This window comes from Pseudonaja textilis, chromosome 6 (genome assembly GCF_049901715.1).
Source record: "Pseudonaja textilis isolate UNSWEBS1 chromosome 6, rPseTex1.2, whole genome shotgun sequence".
In the NCBI taxonomy this organism is placed as follows: domain Eukaryota; kingdom Metazoa; phylum Chordata; class Lepidosauria; order Squamata; family Elapidae; genus Pseudonaja; species Pseudonaja textilis.
In genome coordinates, this window is record NC_141995.1 from 32,770,202 (window position 1) to 32,791,773 (window position 21,572).

Consider the following 21,572-nt stretch of genomic DNA (forward strand, 5'->3'; position numbering starts at 1 on the left):
TGCCAAGCACTGAAATTTTAAACTGCAGGAATTTGTGCTGGTCACAATCGTAAGGACTTGCTGTAAGTCCTCCTCATTCAGCGTTGTTGTACCTTCGATCTATCACTGAATGAGAGGACATTAATCAAGGACTATCTGCATATTAGCTGTAGAGAGCTATGACTAGGTCAAGAAAGATCTTCTGTTTAATGAAACATAGAGGAGAAAATATATCAAGTTTTATGATTAGCTTAAAAATGCAATTATGTAACATCCGTTCAAAAGACCTACAAGTCCTATAGTATCACAGGAGAAAAAAAATGGCAAGTTTGATACTGTTACATGTAATGCAGTACTATTTTCTATGCTGCACTGTTTATTCCATAGGATTGATAAATACCAGATATGTTTATTAATGTGGTCTCCATCTTGTTGGTAGATTTGCTTGCAGAGAGACTCTCAAAAAAGGTAGCACCTCCAGAACGCCTTATTCTTGATAGGCTAACTTTTACAAACTCAAGGTTGATGCTCAATGAATCCTTGCGACCAGTAACTGACGAGGGTTCTTCATCTATAGTCCCTGAAACCATGAAAAACGTTTTTTTTTTACTTAATCTAAATGGATGAAACCTATTCTCACATGTCTGCAGCTGTTGAACTTAACATGTGTAAACTTTTGGCTGGTATAAAATATGGTTAATAAATTATTGCTTGCTATATCATGTAATCATTTTAATACTGTTTCAAAACAAATGAACAAATAAATTGTACTGCATTTACTGTATAAATGCCTTACTACATAGATGTACTCTGCGATATGAATGCAAAACATATTTTTAATATACCTTCATACATATTTACATATTTGCTTTCTGTTAAACCAGAACAATGTCATTTTTAAAGGGATTTTGTATTTCCTTTTTAAACGCTTATCTAAAAAGTAAAAAAAAATCACCAATACCTTTCTATGAACCACAATGTTTTCTGTTACCTGTTCCAGAAGATAAGCCAGTCACGGTGGTTTTTTGCTTTCCTGCTCCATAAGGGTGAAATACATAAAGGGAGAAATCAGACATGCAGGCTGTGAAACTCAAACCTGAAGAACTGCTGCTAGAACCTGTCAAATCTGATTGGCTGCTACTATGCCGTGTTCTGCCAAAAGGGCTACCTAATCCAAGAGAACCTAAAGCAGAAAAAGAAATGTATTCTAGAAAAATCACAAAGATCATCCAAGGTACATTCTTTGGAAAGACAAACATATTTTGATGAGACTCCTACAATCAGGCATTATTGGAGATGACAACTCATAGCAGTATAAGCTTGAAACTTCTGGAAACATTCTTAGAAATTATTTTTGTTTTTATTTATTTTATTTATTCATTTCTATCCCATCTTTATCATTTTACAAATAACTCAAGGCAGTGAACATGTCCAACACATCTTCCTCCTTTGTTTTTTCCCAACAAAACCCTGTGAGGTAGTTTGGGCTGAGAGAGATTGAGTAAGCAGCCCAAAGTGTCCCAGCTGGCTTTCATGCCTAAGGCATGAACTCATGATCCTCCACTTTTGAGATTAGTGTCTTAACCACTAGACCAAACAAGTTTTATTGGACAAGCTTGCAGCATTATTCCATGAATGGCTTCATCAACATATCTGAAGGACTGCTTTCCCCTTATACTGGTCAAATTATAAGATCTGATAAAGAAGTCTCTTTCTACAGCCTTATATAGATAAATGCTAGATTATTTGAAATGTGAAATATTTTTTTCTGTATCAGTTGTCCTGCTAAATTAATCAGTGGGGAGTACAAGGTAGTCTAGTTACTATAATCACTGACCAAAATGTCATACTAGGCTCAAAAGAAGTTTGGTAAGTTGATAACGGAGTTCAGACATCACATCTAGCCATTATTTACAAAACAGCAATTATGTCTGAAAGTTCACAATTTGTATTAATCATTTAAGGAAACAAGTCAATTTCAAACTTTTAATTCTATTTTGATCTTAAATCATATTTAATACTAACCACTGGTTTTGTTAAGGCACAATCATGGTTGTAAGCATACATTTTAATTTATGTCTTTTGAGCGCACTAGAAGATCCACAATTTATTCTTGCAGGATTAAACTCTTATTTTATATTAGACCTGAGTGTATCCTTAAAAAGAACTGAAACCGTTTTTCAATAAAAATGGATTTTACCTGGCGAGATTGTTTTAACTGGCATCTTTGATCCACTTTGTAAAGAATTTTCTGTAGGACAAGTTGAACCTAAAGTTTCTAATTCTCCTCGATTAGAAGAAAATACAAGATCAAGGGAAGGCAGTTTCAACATGCATTCTACCCGTGACACAGGTAAGCAGCTGAACTTGATTTGTGAAGGCTGAAAAAAAGAAAAACAGCATTTATCATACATGGAGAATTGAAATGACAAGAAAAAAAACAAGCAACAGAACAATTTTAAAGATGGAATACTATTAATTTTTTAATGTGAGAGATAAATAATGTGTGACCATCTAAATGTTATTTAATTCAATTCTAAATATCCTTCATTCCTGAGTCTGGGCTGATAAGACTATAAATTGGAATTCAAGAACAGAAGGGCCAGAAAGTATCCTAATTTGTGTTCAGATGATGACCTAGGGTCAGAAATAAGGAAAGTAACATATTGTTACCTCTGCAGAATGTTTAAAACAAGACTTTTGTGTGTTTGGAAGGGGGGATCATAAATATTAAGAAATTTTAAGAAGGAGTATGACACTGAAGAAAATCATATATGAAACACAAGAAGAATATACTGTAGAGAAGAACTATATAATTAAATATATCTAATGGAATTTAGTACATTTTTGCTAATAAAAGCATCAGCCCTAGTTTAACTTTTCATGGCTCTGTGTAGTTTGGGTCAATAAACTGCAATCATCTTAGCAATTTTAATTTGCTCCATCTAATTAAACTGCTGAGTCTGGAATGCCACCTCTGACTGGCCCCGCCCCCATCTATTCTCTGCCTCCAAAGTCCTAGCTGATCAGCTGGGTCTTCTTTTGTTGCCCTGCAAAGGAGAATGGAGCTGGAAAGCAGGTTAGTAGGGGAGGGAGAGAATGGGAATTTTACAGTATCCTTCCCCTGGAATGGGTGGGAATGGAGATTTTACAGTATCCTTCCCCTGCTATGCCCACCAAGCCATGCCTGCCAAGCCAAGCCGTGCCCACCAAGCCACACCCACAGAACTGGTAGTAAAAAATTTTGAATCCCACCACTGTGCCAAACCATAGGCAGACCAATATGTCTCAGCTTAACCCAGTTTCATGAAATTGTGAAACCAAATGTGGCTTTAGATTCCATGGAAAAAGTTAGAATACAATATCTAAATTTATAGCATAGTTTTCATTATCAGACAGTGGAACATTTAAATCAAAGTATGCTCTATTACCAATACAAATAAATAAACAAGCGAACATACACAGCGAGTACTTTTCTTTACAAGGTATCAGTGATATTTCTCATATGAAAATGAAATAGAAACTATACAATAAATGAAGAAAGTCCCAATTTAAAATAGAATTAATGATTTTAGCACTTGAAAAACAAAATATTTCTCTCTGTGCAAATAAGTCCTACCAATTTACAACAGCCTTCAAGGTATTCCTTAAATTGACATCCATCCTCACCTGAACTCTTACATATACCACTACATCAACAGGGAAAGAAGAATATGCTGATGTTGATGAAGATACTAAGGAAGCTGTGGATTCTTCTAAAGGATCTTGCATATCAAATTGCCCAATATCTTCATCTTGTGAACTGATGGCTTCAAAAGAATAAGAAAGTGATTACATATAACTTCTGAAAAATAAAAATTAGGTTAAAAGAATTATGGTAGAAAAGTATGATACCTGTATAATTCCTTTCTATTGGAGTTATAGGTATCGTTTCAAGGGCCTTTTCTAGAAAGTCCAACAGGCAAGGGCTAATCACCATCTCCTCAGGCAAAGACTGAAGTGCAACCCAAGCATACAATTTTGCTGTTTTTATGCCAGCAGTTGCTTTACCTTTGGCTGAAAGGTTTGAAAAATAAAACGAAATACCAGATCACAAACATCAAATAGAACACAAATTAAAAAATAAGAAAAGCTAATGATAGGTCAAAGATGAGGTTACCTTAACCCAATTCCTGAGATATCCTTGCTTAAGTTAGTAATTTATCTCTGGCTAAACCAAGAAGATCCTCAACATTTTTATAGAGAATATGGCTTGAGATTGATTTAAATAACCAAGAATAAATTTAAATTTACAGTTTAATAAAACTTCTAATTTTATAATCAGAATGAGTAAAATAGATCACTTTTAAAATCTTAAAAATGAAATTTCCATTTTTTAATATATGTGTGTGTGTGTGTGTGTGTGTGTGTGTGTGTGTGTGTGTGAGATTGCAGCACCGTATGTACCTATACAGACTGGAATGAACAGGTGCATCCAGACAATATGGCAAACTAGGCTTAAGGAAAGAAGTCTGGAATTATAGCAGTTGCTATTTCTTATATATGGTATCACCCATGAGGAGGCATGTGCATGGAATTATGTCTCAGTTTTTAAGTTGATCTTGTTCGATTATGATCACTATCAGATTCTTTTAGTTAAAACTATAAGATTTCAGATACAAACTAAAACAACACATGGTTCCTTTGGTTGTTCTGGTAAAACCATCATCCCATAAAAAAGTTTGTCTTAAATGACATATCAAATCTGCTGAAAAGAATGCATGGGAGCAGATACAATCCAACATGTTCTTAACTAAAGCACATGCCTGACTTGCCACATTGTCTGAACATGTTCAGCATATGCTAAGTATCCTGTAAATAAGCATGTAACTCAAATGCTTTTCTCATACTAAGCAAAACAAATAACAACGCTTCATGGTCAATACTTTCCCCACCTCATTCTTCATTTAGTTTGAAGGACACAACAATCAATATACAAAGTTGAGCAACCCATGAAAAATGTAGTCTGCTGCAGTACTTGTATCCCAAGACCGTGTTACTAGTATTTGCGGAAATAGCTAATATTTGGCAGTGTGTTTTTGGAACAATTTTTAGGTTAAGAACATAAGAGTGGGAATGGATGTAATTTGTTACCTAAAGATTTCTCATTAATTTTCTCACCATTAAACTGTTTCAAAAGCTGAAAAGCTAGAAATTATTCAGAATTTAATAAATGTTAAGGGAAATGAAATAAATAAATAAAAAATAAAAAAATAAAACTACCAATATTTATCATTTTTCACAGTTTCAAGGGGCATGAATTAAGAGTGGCAATGGAAAAGATTTGCAAAGCACTCCAATTCCCATGTTTTAGCCTTCCAAAATGATTAAAGATGTATGAGTTACAGTAATCTTTGCAAATGTAGTCCATTTTTTAATTTTTTAATCAAAACTATTACCTAAAATAGCTGCTCTATTATCCAAATTTCAGGAAAATTCTACATTTAGGATAACTGATCTCTTGTCTTCCACATAATGGATTTCAAGCATATTTAGGAATTGTGAAAATTGTCCAAATTTTATTTCTAGTTTCCCCAAGCATTGACACTTTAATGCAACAAAAATAGACTAAAGAATATAAGACCCATTTACAATAGTTGATAAAGTAAAATTTAACAAAGAGAAAAACTAACAAGAAAGTACTAAACATAAAAAATATGTCAAAAATGTATCACAATATCAAACAGAATAATTTATTAAGTTACAAATACTGATCTAAGTATTGGCCTCTACACTATGGCAAACCATTACTAAAGTTAAAAAACAAACAGTGAAAAGAGAAATGTTTACCAGATGGAATAGGTGGGGGTTGAGGAGTTAGTAAAGTTTTAGCCTTGATACGGGTAGGAGGAATAACATCTTTCATACCATACAACTTTGATTCTTTGGAAAAGGTTCTTTGAAGAGATGAGCCTCGAGATGTATTTGGCGACTCAGTTTTTAACATCTTAGAATTGTAATGTAGCTGAAACAAGACAAAATAAGATTAAAACCATAGGTTTTAAACTACACCTGGGGGCGGGGCAAGGAGCAGTGTAAAGAATAGAAGAACATAAATTACAAATAACACTTTGACTGAAATGGAAAACACAGGGACTGGCAGAATTTTAATGGGCCAAATTAGATTTAAAAATGTTCTGGGAAAGTTAGGTTGTCTAGACACAGCCTACCAGTATATGATGTATTCCTTGTTATTCCTTGTAACTACAGTATTAAATAAGTTATAAACTGTTTAGAACTATCTGACTGGATTTAATTAATCTATTTTATTTGTAAATGTTGTTAAATGATGCCTGAAATTATTTTTGAAAAGAATCCCTAGTATCGTTGCCATTTTAAAACAATAATACTGCAGCAAAAATGTTTTCAATGTGAAATCTATATTAAGGACAAAGAAAGGAGATCTTGTCAAACAAAATATATTTAGATGCAATAACCCTCTCTGAAAATGAATGTTTATCTTCTCCATCAGCAACTTAATAACATGAATCACTTTTAAAATGTAGATCTTGTTGGCATATGTCACACTTGTCCCACTCCCATTTTTTTATCCTAGCCTTTAATTAATTGCCTTACAGTTTTCTATAACATATACAATGTTTGTCAGCTCTTTTTACTACTGGACCAGATGGCCAATTTTTCTTTCTCTTTCCTTCAAAACTCTGCTGCCACAAAATTCCTGATGCCTCACTATCTGAAATCCAGATAGGATTATGTATGCAAATACATTTGTTTTGGCAGTGTATCTGAAGAGTAAGAGGTAAATCATTGTGCCATACTGATTAGATGTGCCACGCATCCAAAGTGGATGTAGCGCATATGTACAAGAATAATACTATCTCCAATTTAGAGGCATATAAATACAGTAGAAAGAAGGATAAAAATTATCGCTGGCAATATGGTAGCAACTCTTGTGTGACTGACAGTGCCACTGACCTGTTAAATTGGCAATGTGGCACTATTTCCAGGGATAAAGATATTGTAGAATTTGATATTAAAATGCTTCTTTTAAATTATGAAAACAATGAAATTGATATGCTAGCCACATAATGAATCGTACATTCTGCATTGAACAGAGGCACTCTAAATTAGCCTTAATACTTATCCGGAATAACATCTGTATTTCCTAGCATATTAACATGTTTTTAAGCAATAACTACATTACATGACAGGTTTATGAAAGTAATGTGAAACTGCAATTCTATTTTAGCACACTATATGGAGGAAATGTTTATTTTTTTACCTTAACATCTACACCAGGAATGTAAAATACTGTTGTTTCCATATCACTAGACTTTGTTTGAAGAGATGCTGGGACTTTCTTCCCAGCCAATAAGTGGGTAGTTGATGCATAGTTAGTTTGAAATTTCCTTTTTTTAGAGGGAGAGTCTTGATCTAAACTACGGGAACTGCGATCATAGGTCCTAAGAAATATATATAAATACACATGGTCATTATTTACATTATGTTTACATTATGAGCATAAAGGCAATATTAAATCATTTAGAAAGCTCTGAATAGTCATTGTTAATCAAACTCACTTATAACACCTCAGAGAACTGAGAATAGAAAAATTCGGCATGACTTGACTGTGCTCTAGCTTACATTTGGCTTAAGGCTCTCAGGCACACAGCATACTAGGCAATAATCTTTATCAGCATGAAAGAAGGAAGCGTAATAGCTCAGATGGTTAGGACACTGAGGTCACTAGCTAATATTTTCAACCCAGAAGCACCTTAATGGTGCCCTCTGACACAAATGGGGAACTAGGAAGAAGCCACTAAAGCCTTAGATTGTACTCTATCAATAGTTCAATTTTTATGTACACTTTTTTAAAAAAGGCCAACACTTCTTTCTTCCACACGTCTCACCGCTTAATAGACTTTTTACTCTGCAGTTTTGCCTTGAAATTGGTTCAGCTGTTGGCTGTTGATAAAAATGACACCCTTGTCCTGAGAAACTTTTCAACTTTCATAAAAATAATTAAAGTCTGGCTTGTCTATGTGATTCAATGGGTTTAGCTCAGTGGTGGGATTCAGCCAGTTCGCATCACTTTGGGAGAACCGGTTGTTAACTTTCTGAGCAATTTGGTGAACTGGTTGTTGGAAGAAATCATTAGGGCAGAGAACTGGTTGTTAAATTATCTGAATCCTGCCACTGGTTTAGCTGTGTATTTTCTCTAGTTTTGTGCATTAATCAGAGTCTACTGAAGTTGGGCAGCCAGTAAATTAAAAAGATACGATGAGATAAGGGTTTGTTCCAGATTTCCATGAATAAACTTTCAAAACAGCAAAATATTTCTCCTCTTCCTCTACTTCCAAAACAATTATGAGAGGTTATGTGGTGGTGGGAGAAGAGAATTTCTTCCACGATAATAGTCTATTTTTTAACCAAACCTATTTTTAAAATGGAATAAATTCTTCTACTTCTGTAAGTGCATTATTGTACTTGTATATTTGTTATGTGTTTAATTGCATTTAACTATTTCTTCTGGCATCATATTCAGCCTTCCATTTATAACACAACAAAGCCAGAAATGCTGGATGTTTATTGAATTAACAGTAATAATGTATCATGCTGTAAAACTTTAGACAAGTTGCCTAAGTTTGATCTGTTAAATGAGATTTAAGCAGGCCAACATTTCCCAAAATATGTCCCATTGCTCAGTACTGGTTTTGTATATACACACAATCATATACAATGGAAAAGATAGTCATAAACCTTTTTATACCTGATTATGAATATTTTACATGCAATTTAAGTAAGATGGACTGTTTTGATTACACAATTTTATGTTAAAGTTCTTGGCACAAAAAAGAGGACATTATTCAAGTTGTCAAATTGTCTATATGGAATATTGCAACTGAATTGCTGATCAGTATCGTTAGAGATTTCATACAAGTTTCAACATATTAAAATGTTGCTGCTGCTCTAAATATAGTATAACTTGGTGAACCTGCTCAGCTTTTTTGCAGGATTTTACCTCCTTAAGCTTATGTCATCATGTTCTTGCTGGAGTGTTGTTGGATGAAGTACACACTTCCCACAGTCAATTTCAACTCTCACATCAAGTTCAAAGTCAATATTCCTCTCAGTAGTTGTCCCAGTTACACTTCTGTTGGCTGGAGATGTTGGCCAACGTTCAGTAAATAGTTGGTGAACAGCAGCAAACCCTGTAGCTTTCTTACGAGGAGCAGTCCTGCAAAATATTTAAAAATGTAGGATTGACAAACTTACCTTACTGCATGCAATTGTTAAAAATATCAAGGAAAATTTTAACACCGTAGTTGATTTCAATAGTCAAACTATCTGAGATAACTAGTATTTTATTTTCATTGAAAGTGGTATGGAGGTTCTGTGATTGGGCAGGTCCATTACAATGAGGAAAGAGTAGATATCTATCTCATTTTTTCACTAAAATACACTTAGCCTTTGAGAACAAAATCCACAAATATACAATAGCTTCAGTGGGTTTTTTTCTCTTCATAGATCATGAGAGGAAACCAAAACTATTCAAAATAGCTGCTTTAAAAGAATTTAAAAGATATAATTTATTCAGTGTTCTTACACTATTTAGTTTAAACCTACACTAAAAAAAAATGCAGCCAAAAAGCAGCTCTGATTAAATGTTACTACAGCAGCATATAATGTTTTAAGTAATGTTCCAGACGCTCATCCCATTCAAAGCAAATTCCCAACAAATACTCTATTTCTACAGCTAAAAACCAGAAGAGGAAGTGCAAATGAAAATGCTGAGTTCCTAAAATGTTGATGCTATATTGTTGTTCAATGATATATATAGAACAAAATTTTATATGAAATTTATGAATAATTTATTAATTACATTCAAATCAGATCTGTAATGCACTAGCTACCTGACATCATTCTTAAATAGAAAATAAGCTTTCTCAGGTTACTTCAAACTAGTGAGGTTTGAACTTGACATCCTAAACATCCAAAGATATGTCAAATAATGAGTTACAAGATAGTCCTTTCCAAGAGTCATGGTTATTTTCTGCCATAGACACTTGGATTTGGTATTTTTTGTTAGCTCTGCTAGCCAAATTATCATTAAATATCCTGCCATTTTAAAAATTAAATAGCTCATAACATCAACATAACATAAAGAGTTCAAACCAAATATTGTATAGAGAAAGCCAGAGGGTTTTATTTATATTCATCAATATGCACATATTGAGAGTGGTTATACTGAAATGAATATTCTGTTTTTATAAATATGCTTACAGTGCTTTCCGATAAACATATGGTCTCTCTCTGTCATGATCTTCCTCTTTTTCCGAATCTTCGCTTGATGAAGACAAACTGTCATCTCGTCTTCCTTCTTCAGGCTGGAAAGGAATGCTTGGTGAGAAGACAGCTGGAGTTTGGGGTGAATTGAATACTGAGCATGATCCTTCACTAGTGTATGAGTTATGGGATAGACCATCAACAGTTACTGACAAAAGATCCAATTCTGTCTCCTCTGGAAACTGATTACAAAGAGACAAAAAAGATATTTAAGTTATACTACCAACTATCTCAAGGAGCGGGGAGGAAAAATCAGATTCTTAAAGGCAAAGCAGTAAATGTTTCGTTTTGTACAGGCCAAAGAACTGAAGTCAGCTATGAAGTATGTTTTAAAAATAGATGAGTGAGTAGCCTTGAAGAAGTATATCAGAAAAAGGAAGCCAATGCATGTTATTTAGATATACCAGCAGCTTTGATTGCAATATAACCTACTACAATAATTGAAACAAACATTTTAAAGCATAAAAAAGCAAGAACCTTATAGGTCTCCAATTAACAAGAGAAAGTAGCAGAAATTATTAGAAAATGGAAGCTCATGCAAAATGCTGGCGCAGTATGCACCCTATTATCTCATTTTAAAGTAGTAAATATGATCAATTTAAAAAGCTAGATTTTTAAGACAGTAATGTTCTGAGAGGAATTTCTGGAATGTTGTTTTGATTCTAAATAAACTAAGATGTAAATCTTCAGGTTTCAAGTAAATCTAAGATATGAGTAGGTGTAGAAAACCCTTAAGGTTTGCAAAGGCATAACTTTTGAAAACTAGTTTTAGAAAAATAGCCCCAAAGAAGTGGTGGGGTAAAATGCTCCTTAAGTATGGAATGATAAGAAACTATGGGGAAAAAATTAAGGACAGAAAGGGGAATAAATGGAGTTAAATGTACTTGAAAAAAACATGGCTTGGCTTTTCCAATTGGTGCTCATTATTTGCAGCACTGCTGCCCTATGCGCTTCACATAAAACAAACCAATGATGATGAAGCACTAAGTTACTGATTGTACTTGGTTGTTATATTTTATCTGAAGATTTTTGATTTTATGACTCTAATAATCTTTATGCTCTACAGTATACATACTGTATACATTGGCATAACTATGAATATCTGGGAACAGTTATGATTAGCTAAGCACTGACTCATAAATTCAAAGTAAAAATGAAATCTACTATCATAAATGGCAAATTGTTTATTGTAATGAACTGATTAAATTAATGTTGGCCCAACTTTAACTGAAACCAGAAATTTATATCTTTATACTTCTCCAGATAGAAAACTTTGGAAGCTCTGTCACTTATCAGTGAAAGCTTGGGGATAGACAACTTACTTGGTTCTAAGGATCACAAATGATATGGGGTGACTATTCAGGAGCCTCTTATTTGTGTATATATTCATATACATTCATTTGAAAGCAGTACGGTAAGGCTTTCTTGTATTGTAAAGCCCATCTTAAAGCATAATTTATCACATGTTGTAGTCATTCCCAATTTTCAGAAAGCACTGTTTTATCACTGTATGTCTAGGGAAGTCTCTTACTGAATAAACTCAATTATTAGATAACTGTCACAATGAAAAACTTATTTGATCTATACAGAAATAGATCCTTTCAAGAAATCGGTAATGACAGCTTGGGTAATGGAAGAAATTTGCCTCCTCCTCTTGAAGTAAGGCATCAAGACAGGCAGCATATGGGAAAGGAGAAGGATTATGGGAATCAGAGTGGTACAGAGAGCTACTCCAAAGACTGTGTAAGGTTACAGAGTCCAATAGAAAACTACAGTATGCCCACCACTAGATGTCACCCTTTTCTACACAGAAATTGATTCCTAAAGTCCTCTTGTTATATTGAAACTTTATTTGGGAGCCTGCTCTTCATATATAAAATATTATTAATGTTAATATATCTGAGTCATGCTGCTAAAATCTGTCTGCCAAAAAAGTAATTTTTATTTATATTTTGTATGTCTGTGCCATGTGCATTTGTGCATGCACATGTGCATACACAGAGAGACGAAGATTTATGTCCACTGCAGCTGAAATGAATCCTGGAGTACCCCATCCGATAAATGACGTATTTGTCATTTATTAAACGTGTCATATTTGTCTATCTCGCTACACATCCACACACACACATACACACAAATACAGCCTTCTGTTGGCAGTCACAAACGATAATTGGGTGGGGCCAGCACAAAAAAGAAAATTTACTGAAGGTGATGTTTAAAGTGATCTATAATCTAAGGCTGGTAGCAACTATGGTTTCACATATACATTCACTCCTCTATACAGAGAAACATCTTACATACAAAAACATTATCCTATCCTCTTTCCATCAGAAAGAGCAACTATGAAGAAAAAGATGACTACAGGTAGGTTAATGGAAAGAGGTAACCTTGGTAGGAAAGGAAGGTGACAAAAATGAGGAATAATATTGGTTGTTTTTTTAAACTATCTAACTTAATATATATTTAAATAGGTTTCAGGCTAGGTTTTTAATTATTATTATTACTTTAATTATTTCAATTTTTAAATTCTCTGTAGTGTGATTGTGATGTGGTGTTTGGGGTACTGTGCTGGGGAAGCTTTCAAATTTCATTGTATTTTGAATGCAATGACAATAAAAGTATTTTATCTATTCTGTTAATGGTGGGGGAAGCGTTAATTGAATGGTATCCTCAGGAAAATGTTAAATTATTTAGGATTGCAGGCCTCTCCCAAGGATGATTAATTCATTTATATTTGAAAGATAATTGTCATAACTCGCATCATCAATGGTTTGCATTTTCACTCATTCATGCATCTTTCATTACTTCTCTCTAATGCACAGGAAAGTATTTGGGAGAAGACAAACATTCTCTCTCAAGAAATATGGTATTTTTAGATTTTTTATAAAATCCGTGATTCTTTTTCAAGTCATCACATATTCTGATTTCCCCTCTTCCTAGAGGAAGTATCAGCTTTGGAACTTTCAGATTCAGGATTCCCCAGTTGTGCCAGTTACTATCCAAATAAAAAAGAACCTTTGAGAAGATGTCTGTCTCAGAGTTATTGGGTGGAGTGGAGGGTTGCTGGAATGCTGACATGAAGAGTATTTGATAAAAAGAACTGGGGTCGATAGACTAATTTAGATGGACTTTGTTCCAGGTATACTAGGGTAGGAAATATAAGCCATGTGTAACTTAATTAACAGTGCCTTAATGTGGTGTCAGCTCGTTACATCTGGATTCAACCAAATTATTTTAAAATTAATTTCATAATTGGAAGGAATTAATTTCAGTAATATCCTTTTTGCTGTATTTATATTCCTGGACAATTCAATTTGAAAGGATAAAGTGAGTAATACCTATTATTGAACTATCAGTAGTTGTATCAACCAAATTGGCTTGCCAGTAATATATCAATTTTTAAAAAATTATTTTCCAATGTTTCCAATGAGCTTCTATTCTACAAGATATTTGTTTTTGGTGTAAAAATTTTTTCATTTAAACTGTTAAAAAATAATTTTGGGTTGAGAGTATTTATCAAGGTACCAATACTCTCACTTCAAAATAACAAATAATAATTAATTAATAATTAATTAATACTTCCAGTTGTGACCTACTGCAGTGGTCCCCAACCTTTTTTGTACCAGGGACCAGTTTCACTCAGAAACACTTTTTCAAGGACCGGCGGGGGGGAGGGGAGAGACGACACTTTTTCAAGGAGGGGGAGGAATCCGAGTCTGGTGGTTTGCTTGCAGACGCTTCATTACCTGACTAGATAACATCTGATGTTGTTACCTAGTCGGGTAATAAAACGTCTGCCAGCAAACCACCAATTTCAGGGAGGCTCAGGACAAGTCCCTGCAGGATGGCTGAGAAGCCCCGCCTCTCAGCCCTGCCTCCCTCAGCCTCATCCCTCAGGTGTCTCCCTCCCTCCCTCAGCCTTATCCCTCAGGTGTCTGCCTCGTTCCTCTCTCAGTCGCTCTCTCGCTCCTCCACCAGCCCAGGAAGAAACTGCTTCAAAGAAGTGGCAGGCTGGCTTTTCCTGTCGGCGCAGCTCCTCCGAAGCGCCCGTTCACCCCCACCCCGCCGCCAGCAGTTCAATCCAGTGCTCCGTTCTGCCTGCCTGCCTGCCTTCGTTTCTGGTTGTTTCGAGCAGCTTCGGCTGAGTAAAAGAGGCGAATAGTTATTATTCTCAGCCAAAGCTGCTCCGAAACAACCAGAAACGAAGGCAGGCAGGCAGGCAAAACAGAGCACTGGATTGAACCGCAGGCGGCGGGGTGGGGGTGAATGGGCGCTTCGGAGGAGCTGCGCCAACAGGAAAAGCCACCCTGCCGGCTTCTTTGAAGCAGTTTCTTCCTGGGCTGGTGGAGGAGCGAGAGAGCGACTGAGAGAGGAAAGAGGCGGGAGGAAACCGAAGCCGCTGAGCCGGAGAGCAGGACAGGCTTTGGTTGCTTCCTCCCTCCCCTTCTTTCATTTGTGTCCTTGATCCCTGATCCCAGCAGCATTCACCGAAGGCGAAGAAAGCCGCCATTTTTATTTTATTTTTATTTTCTTTGCGGCCCGGTACCAAATGATCCACGGACCGATACCGGTCCGCGGCCCGGTGGTTGGGGATCCCTGACCTACTGTATTATAATGTGCTCTGCTTAGCTGGCAGATATGATCAATGAAGCAGATTTTCCATGCAGTTGATTAATATACTTGTTGATTTTACAAATACCTGAAAATACCCTTCCCCTCGATAGCTGGATTGTTGTGCAATCCCCAAACCTGTTCCATTCGACTTAATTAAAAATGAAAAAGAGAAATTATTAAAACAACACAGTACATAATCCTGGGCTCTGCTGTTTCAATATTTTTATTAAAGACTTAGATTAAGGAACTGCATATTCCTTTCAATATCTTTCCTTTAATCCAGGAATACTAAATTTGCAGCAGCTAACATTTAAAAGGTGAATAGAAAGACACAAGTGCAGGATGGATGAGTCTGACTCAGAAGTGGTAAATGTGATAAGGATCCAAAGATTCTGGCAGATCACACTGACATCTAAAAAGGATTAATGAACTAGAGTGAAATTACAGCAAAGGGTACAACATAGTGAAGGGATGGAAAACCAAGTCCCATGAGGGTATGTTTAGTCTGCTAATCAGAAGGCTAACACAGGACAGGACAGCAGTCTTCATATAGCTAAAGGGTTGTCCTACAGAAGTAGGTTTGCTCTCCATTAACGTGAGGGGATAGACTACAGTTAATGAGCTTAAACTACAGAAAAGGAGATTCAATTAGATATTGAAATGAATTATATGACAGTAAACATGATCATTAGTGGAGTAGGCTGCTCCATTAAGTAATATGTTGACATTCATTATAGATTTTCAAATAAATAAATATATATTTGCCAAAAATGCTTTAACAGATTGTGAATTAAATTTAAGAGTAGTTGACCTAGAGCAAACATGTTATGGGCCCAAATTTGACCCGAGGGGCTGCCCTTGAGATTGCAAGAGACCAGCCTCCTCTACCCCAGCCCACCCAGGCGTCCTTCCTGGTGTGCGCACAGGAGGTTCCGCAGCCCACATAGTGTAGGTGGATCTAAGTGCTGTGACCACCAGGTTGGCCCTCCAACACCAGGCAGAGGCAGAGATCCAGCTTGCCAGACACATAGGGTGGCCGACTACCTGCCCACCTGCTCCGTCTCATCATTTGTGGTTGTGTAAGGCCACCGCAGCTGGGCCAAGCCAAATGGCCACATGGCCACCCTGGCAGGCCAAATTGCATGCCTCACCCTGTTGGTGCTGCCGCCGCCATGAGGCTCAACCCCTGCCATCCAACCTCATCCTCCAGCTCCGCCACACATGTAGGCCAAGCTTCTCGCTCGCCACCCCAACCACAATGGCCCCAGAGAACAGGAAGTGCAGTGAGACCCCATACCCAAAAGGTAACCGGGACTCCATAGCCCATGCAGTGCAGGTAGCTCCAAGGGCCGCAACCGCTAGCCCAGCCCAAGCAGCAGCCAGAGGAAAGCACGGGGGGAAGGCATGCAATCCGGCCTGTTGTATGCACCAACCAGCTGCCTGCTTCATATCAGGGTGGCAGCACCACACAAAGCCACAGTGGGACCGGGGCACTTTGCACTCCCCGAGCACTCGGCCCCTGCTGTCCAATCTCATCCTCCAGTGAGCATGCCGCCCACCTCCAACATCCCCAGCTAATAGGAAGAGCGGGGAGCCCCCATCCCCAAGAGGCAGCCAGGACTCCCCTCCTCACTCCGCCCAAGCTGAGCCCCAAGCTATCCCACATGCCATGCACCCACGCACCTCGAGGCCCCGCAGCCAAACTGCCCCTGAGCCCCCTTCCCAGCCCGGTTAAGGAGATTGAACACAGCAGCAGCAGCCTCAAGGAAGCAAGTGCAGCTGGGCCATGGAGCCAGCAAAGCTCCTTGGTAGATCAGGCCCCCAGCACCTGCCTTGGTCCCACACTTTCTGCCAGAAACAATTGCTCACCCCAGCCTTGCCCAGGCCACCACAGGCACCCCCCAATATGAGCGACATCCAGCTGGCCACACCCATCCAAACATCTGCAACCACCCGAGCCATGCCCTCCTAAGGTAACCACAATCCTGATGTGGACCTCAATGAAATAGAGTTTGACACCAGTAACCAAGGGGCATCTTCCAATTCTGTGTGTGTGTGTGCGTGCAAGTAAATATATGACACTGGCACAAATAAAAAGAAATAACCATAGCATACATGTTTACCCAAAGCATTCAGTGAATTTCTTAGAGATTGCCTTACCATATCTTGTAGATTGAAAATTACTCTGGACCCAGCAGATGGCCCTTCAACACAAATTTCTGGAACTTCTTCACTTTCCCCAAGCCTTGTACAATAAATTACAGTAACAAGAAATTATGATATTTGTAAATACTCATATTTTATTACTATTACTAAAGGAAGAAGGCAAAATATGATTCCCCCCATACTCCCCAAATGCCACATTTCTCCATTATAGCTGTTGTCATACTAATCGGAAAAACTAAATACATGTAAACCTGAACACACTTTAAGGAACTATTCAAATATTAAAAAGAAAGCATTTAGTTTAAAGGCTCTGGCTCTTTTCATATATTAGCATATATTTCAAATCACTGTTATCTCTAGAACAGGTAAAGTGATACTCAAGGAAAGTACTTCTAATGGGCCCTAACAGAAACCTCACTTTTTAACAAATTAAAAATAATATTAAACAGAAATAATTAACATGATGCAAAAACAAGTTTCAACATTATTTCTCAGAAAGCCTTTGGGATCACAAGGGCTCAATGTGATGATATAAAATATCCTGGGCATGTAGCTTACTTTCTCACAGTACATGACTGGCCACAGTTCTTCATAACAACTATTTTATAAGTTTTCTCATTGCATATAATCAAAAATCAAAATATTACTGATCTAAAAAAGATCCCTATCCCATCTTACCTTGTTCTATCCATTCTCTTCAGAGTTGGTCTTCCTGAAGCTGAAATACCTTTAGATCGACTGTAGCTGGGTTTATATCCTAAGCCCCATTTATCTTTCAGAGATGCTGCCTGAGATATACAAAGCATATTATGCTCACATTTTAATCTGACAGTATTCTTGCACAGTTCAGAAATTTGGCAAAAAAAATACTAAGAATCACACAAGACTAAATAGTTACAATCCAGAAACAAGTAGATTTAAATTTCTATAAATCTAACATAAAGCCCTGAGCAATTATGAAAATAATATATACTGTAAACAGGTTTAGAGACTTGGGAGCTGAAAACAAAATACTGTGCAAGCAGACAGCAGTAGATAGAATTAACTTTTTTCTTCTCGCCTTGAAATATTTTGCTATCTTTGAAAAGCTTTTAGAGAATGTTAGGAAAGATTGATGGAGAATTGATGGAGAAGATTACTTCAAGGAAGTGGATTTAAATTTAACCTTGTTTTTTAAAAAAAATCCCAGTACTGAATGACATCCCACCAATATCTAAAAAAAAAGTGTCTATAAATCTTGTTTTTGGCATAGGTCACTATATTCTATCTATTTTTAATAATATGAAGACAGAACTGATTTGACTGAAAAGGAGCTTAAAAATTGCTCACCCTCATACTTGATCTGCGTAGCTTTTTACGGACATCTCGGCGAATGTCATTGACAGCTACTGACTCCAACTGTTGGTATCGTTGAATTTCTTGATTTATTGTTCCTTCACTTGCACCGAGTTTTCTAAAGACAAGATTGATAAATAAAATATTGCAATCAATCATTCAAGGTAGCAATACTATTTGTTAAGAATGATACCTTATTTGCAGAGGTTTTCTGTTCATCTTGAAAGGTAGCCATTAAGAAAAACAATTATGCAAAGCACTTTGGATGTACAGTATATTGGCAAATATCTATTTGCCAAAGTAGATTAAGGGATTTCTAATGACCTGTAATTAGGGGTCCTTGGTGCTCTCTGAACTTGTTTGTTTTTTTGCAGACATTTCATTACCCTAAGTAGGTAACATCATGAATGCTAGTAAGGTGTGTTCACTCCTTACTAGCACTGATGATGTTATCTACTTAAGGTAATGAAGTGTCTGCAAGAAAACAAGCAAGCTCAGAGAGCACCAAGGACCCTTCATTTCAATCCTGAGTTACAAATATTCTTCTTTATTGGTTATCTGTAATTTTTAGTAGAGGGAATACATTGAAAAAGAATTCTGTCAGGCACCACTAATTAAAGCACAGATTCTTAAATTGAGCAACATCACATTCACTGAAAAAAACCAACAATAATATATCTAATGATTTCACTAGAATTGATGTTAGGCAACATCCAAATACATTACTTTCTAAAATACACAGAATCTGTATCTTATTGCCTTAACTTAAACTTATTTTATCAGTGAAACCTAGAAATTGACATCTCTTTCCCCAATCAAAACTTTGCTTTTTGAAAAGATAGAAATATGAAATAATTAACAAAAATGTCATTAATGTACACTACCACAGGTACTCCAATAGCAATTATATTACTATACACCAGATTGACACTCACTAACCACTAGTGGGAAACTCTCATTCAACTGTATGACCCTTGTACATCCCATGGAATTAGCTACTCACAAAAACGTTTGGGGCTTGCACAGGCAAATGTGAAACAAAGATTCTAGCAAATTTTCACAATGTATTCACACTTTTCTAGAGACACTACACTGTGGGATTATGTGGGCAAAGCAGGAGTAGGTTTTGACAGTAGTCCCACATTCACAGGTCAAGTTGGCATATTGTGAAGACTTACCCAGAGTTCATGCAGGCAAAATGGGAGTCCGTTTTCACACCATTCCTACTTTGCCTATTGAACTCAGATTAGCTTCACAAAAAGATTGTAACTCCTCAATTTAAAATTGTTTGCGGGGAGGGGGGTCAAATCATAGATTGAAAGCCTCTTAATTAAATATTTGTAAAATAAAAATAAACAATAATTTATTCTTATTGTAAAAAGTTGTTTGGAAACAAAATACTTACTTTAAGTCATCAATTACTTTAGCCTGTTCATTCAACTCCCTAATATCAACTAAGCGCTTCACATACTTTCTTCCTCTTTGCTCTCCAGGTGGATTATTAGATGATCCCTGCTTCCGATAGTCAGCATTCTCCTGTTTAAAAAAATAAGGAAAGCATTTACTTCATTGGCCACAAGCAGATTTAATGACTAAAATGAAGACAGAAGTTTAGCACCACCAATCAAAACAGCATGCAGAATCAGTTTAAGAAGTCAGGTTATTTTTGATTTGCCAATACCCATATATTCCTCATTTGTTTAAAGAGATACTACACATACTACATACATGTCCCCATGAGCAAGACCTGCCCACTTGTAACTGTGAACAGTTAGAATAAGACGTATAACTTGATGCTGATCCCACCAGATATTCTACAGGAACAGAGTAACGTTGACTTTTGGGGCTCAAACCCAAGAGGTGATTTACAATCCGCTGCCCCAAAGTGAGCTTGCATATGTCTCCACATAAAGAACCACCATCTGATCTCTAGATGATAATAAATAGCAAAATTAATATTTCAGGAAATGAAACTTCCATTTTTCTTATTGTCTTCCCCTTCCCTGCCTGTACTATTCTTTCAAACCTCTTCGTTAGACTTTATTCAATTATTGCTTAAATAAGCTACTATCTATTCCCTAACTACATATTGTCAGCATGACTTGCTTTCCATCTGTTGTGATCATAGCTACTATTTGTCATAATTCCAAATGGTCAATCAATTTGAATTTATACGATCCTGGATAAGCAAACTGAGCTAATTTCAACTAACTTTGAGTTCACAATGTGTATCTTTCAAATAATTACTGCAAAACTGGCTCTGGAAATCCAGGGTACTTCAGATTTGTTTTCCTTAAATATCAGTTCATATTTGGAAGCTAGTAATGATTTCCAAGGTTTGTGAATGTTATATACAAAGTTATTACACAAAAACTTAAAAATTCCATTTTGATAATTTGTTACCAGCAAAAAACCAAGTCCTTTGTTTTTTAGTTAACAAATACACCTTCCGCACTGCTAAATTTAACAAGCATTAACAGTATTCTGTGATAACATTTATATAGAAGAAAAGGGTATGGCAACCTAAAGTTTGCATAATTATGCAACATTGCTGAATTACATAATATTTTTTTATTGTTAATATAATAAATGAATGAAAAATTAGTTCACTGACCATGCTAACAGTGGGAGACATTGTATCAATTTCATCCTCATCAGATAGATCAGCTATGTTAACGGAGTTTAAATCAGCAATGTCATCTAAATCTTCTTCCCCTGTCAAAGTTGTGAGAGTATTTCCTAAAGCATTTAATCTTTTCCCAATGTTAGGATCCATGTGTACATCAATGCCACACATCTTCCACAGTACATTAAGAGTCCATGTTCCAGCACTGTTACTCTCTGTTTCAACAGAAATCGGGGAAATCTATTAGGATTATGCTTTTCAAAAGTTAAAGATTGGAGCATGCAAAACTAAGATACAGTGTTGCATAAATCCTTTTAAGACAATATTTATTTTATGCGCTAGACATGCTAAGGAATATACGAACAATTTTTAAACCAAATCACAGAGAATAGTTTGAAACATATAACTCTTTTCTTGTTGATACTACTTACAATTAAAAATCGAAAAAGAACTGAGACTGATAAAGCAGAAACTGGAGATCCCAGTCTACAGGGAAGCATTATAT

At 36.2% G+C, this 21,572-nt stretch overlaps 1 protein-coding gene across 13 annotated transcripts in view; it reads right to left on the minus strand.

The window, feature by feature from the left end:
- Positions 1-21,572, minus strand: part of BLTP1 (bridge-like lipid transfer protein family member 1) — a 140,781-nt gene that overhangs the window by 16,053 nt on the left and 103,156 nt on the right. For 7 of the 13 annotated variants that reach the window (XM_087936177.1, XM_087936180.1, XM_087936179.1 and 4 more), the window contains 16 exons: positions 21,056-21,282; positions 20,170-20,370; positions 19,847-19,977; positions 18,436-18,559; positions 17,785-17,894; positions 17,101-17,185; positions 15,026-15,088; positions 10,264-10,508; positions 9,002-9,217; positions 7,262-7,442; positions 5,809-5,983; positions 3,874-4,035; positions 3,649-3,788; positions 2,180-2,360; positions 971-1,162; positions 380-559 (listed from right to left, as the gene is read on the minus strand). In XM_087936177.1, the coding sequence (XP_087792303.1) occupies positions 380-559; positions 971-1,162; positions 2,180-2,360; positions 3,649-3,788; positions 3,874-4,035; positions 5,809-5,983; positions 7,262-7,442; positions 9,002-9,217; positions 10,264-10,508; positions 15,026-15,088; positions 17,101-17,185; positions 17,785-17,894; positions 18,436-18,559; positions 19,847-19,977; positions 20,170-20,370; positions 21,056-21,282 (2,613 nt within the window). The remainder of the gene's footprint in view (positions 1-379; positions 560-970; positions 1,163-2,179; positions 2,361-3,648; positions 3,789-3,873; positions 4,036-5,808; positions 5,984-7,261; positions 7,443-9,001; positions 9,218-10,263; positions 10,509-15,025; positions 15,089-17,100; positions 17,186-17,784; positions 17,895-18,435; positions 18,560-19,846; positions 19,978-20,169; positions 20,371-21,055; positions 21,283-21,572) is intronic. The other 6 variants (XM_087936186.1, XM_087936183.1, XM_087936182.1 and 3 more) reach the window with 5 other exon arrangements.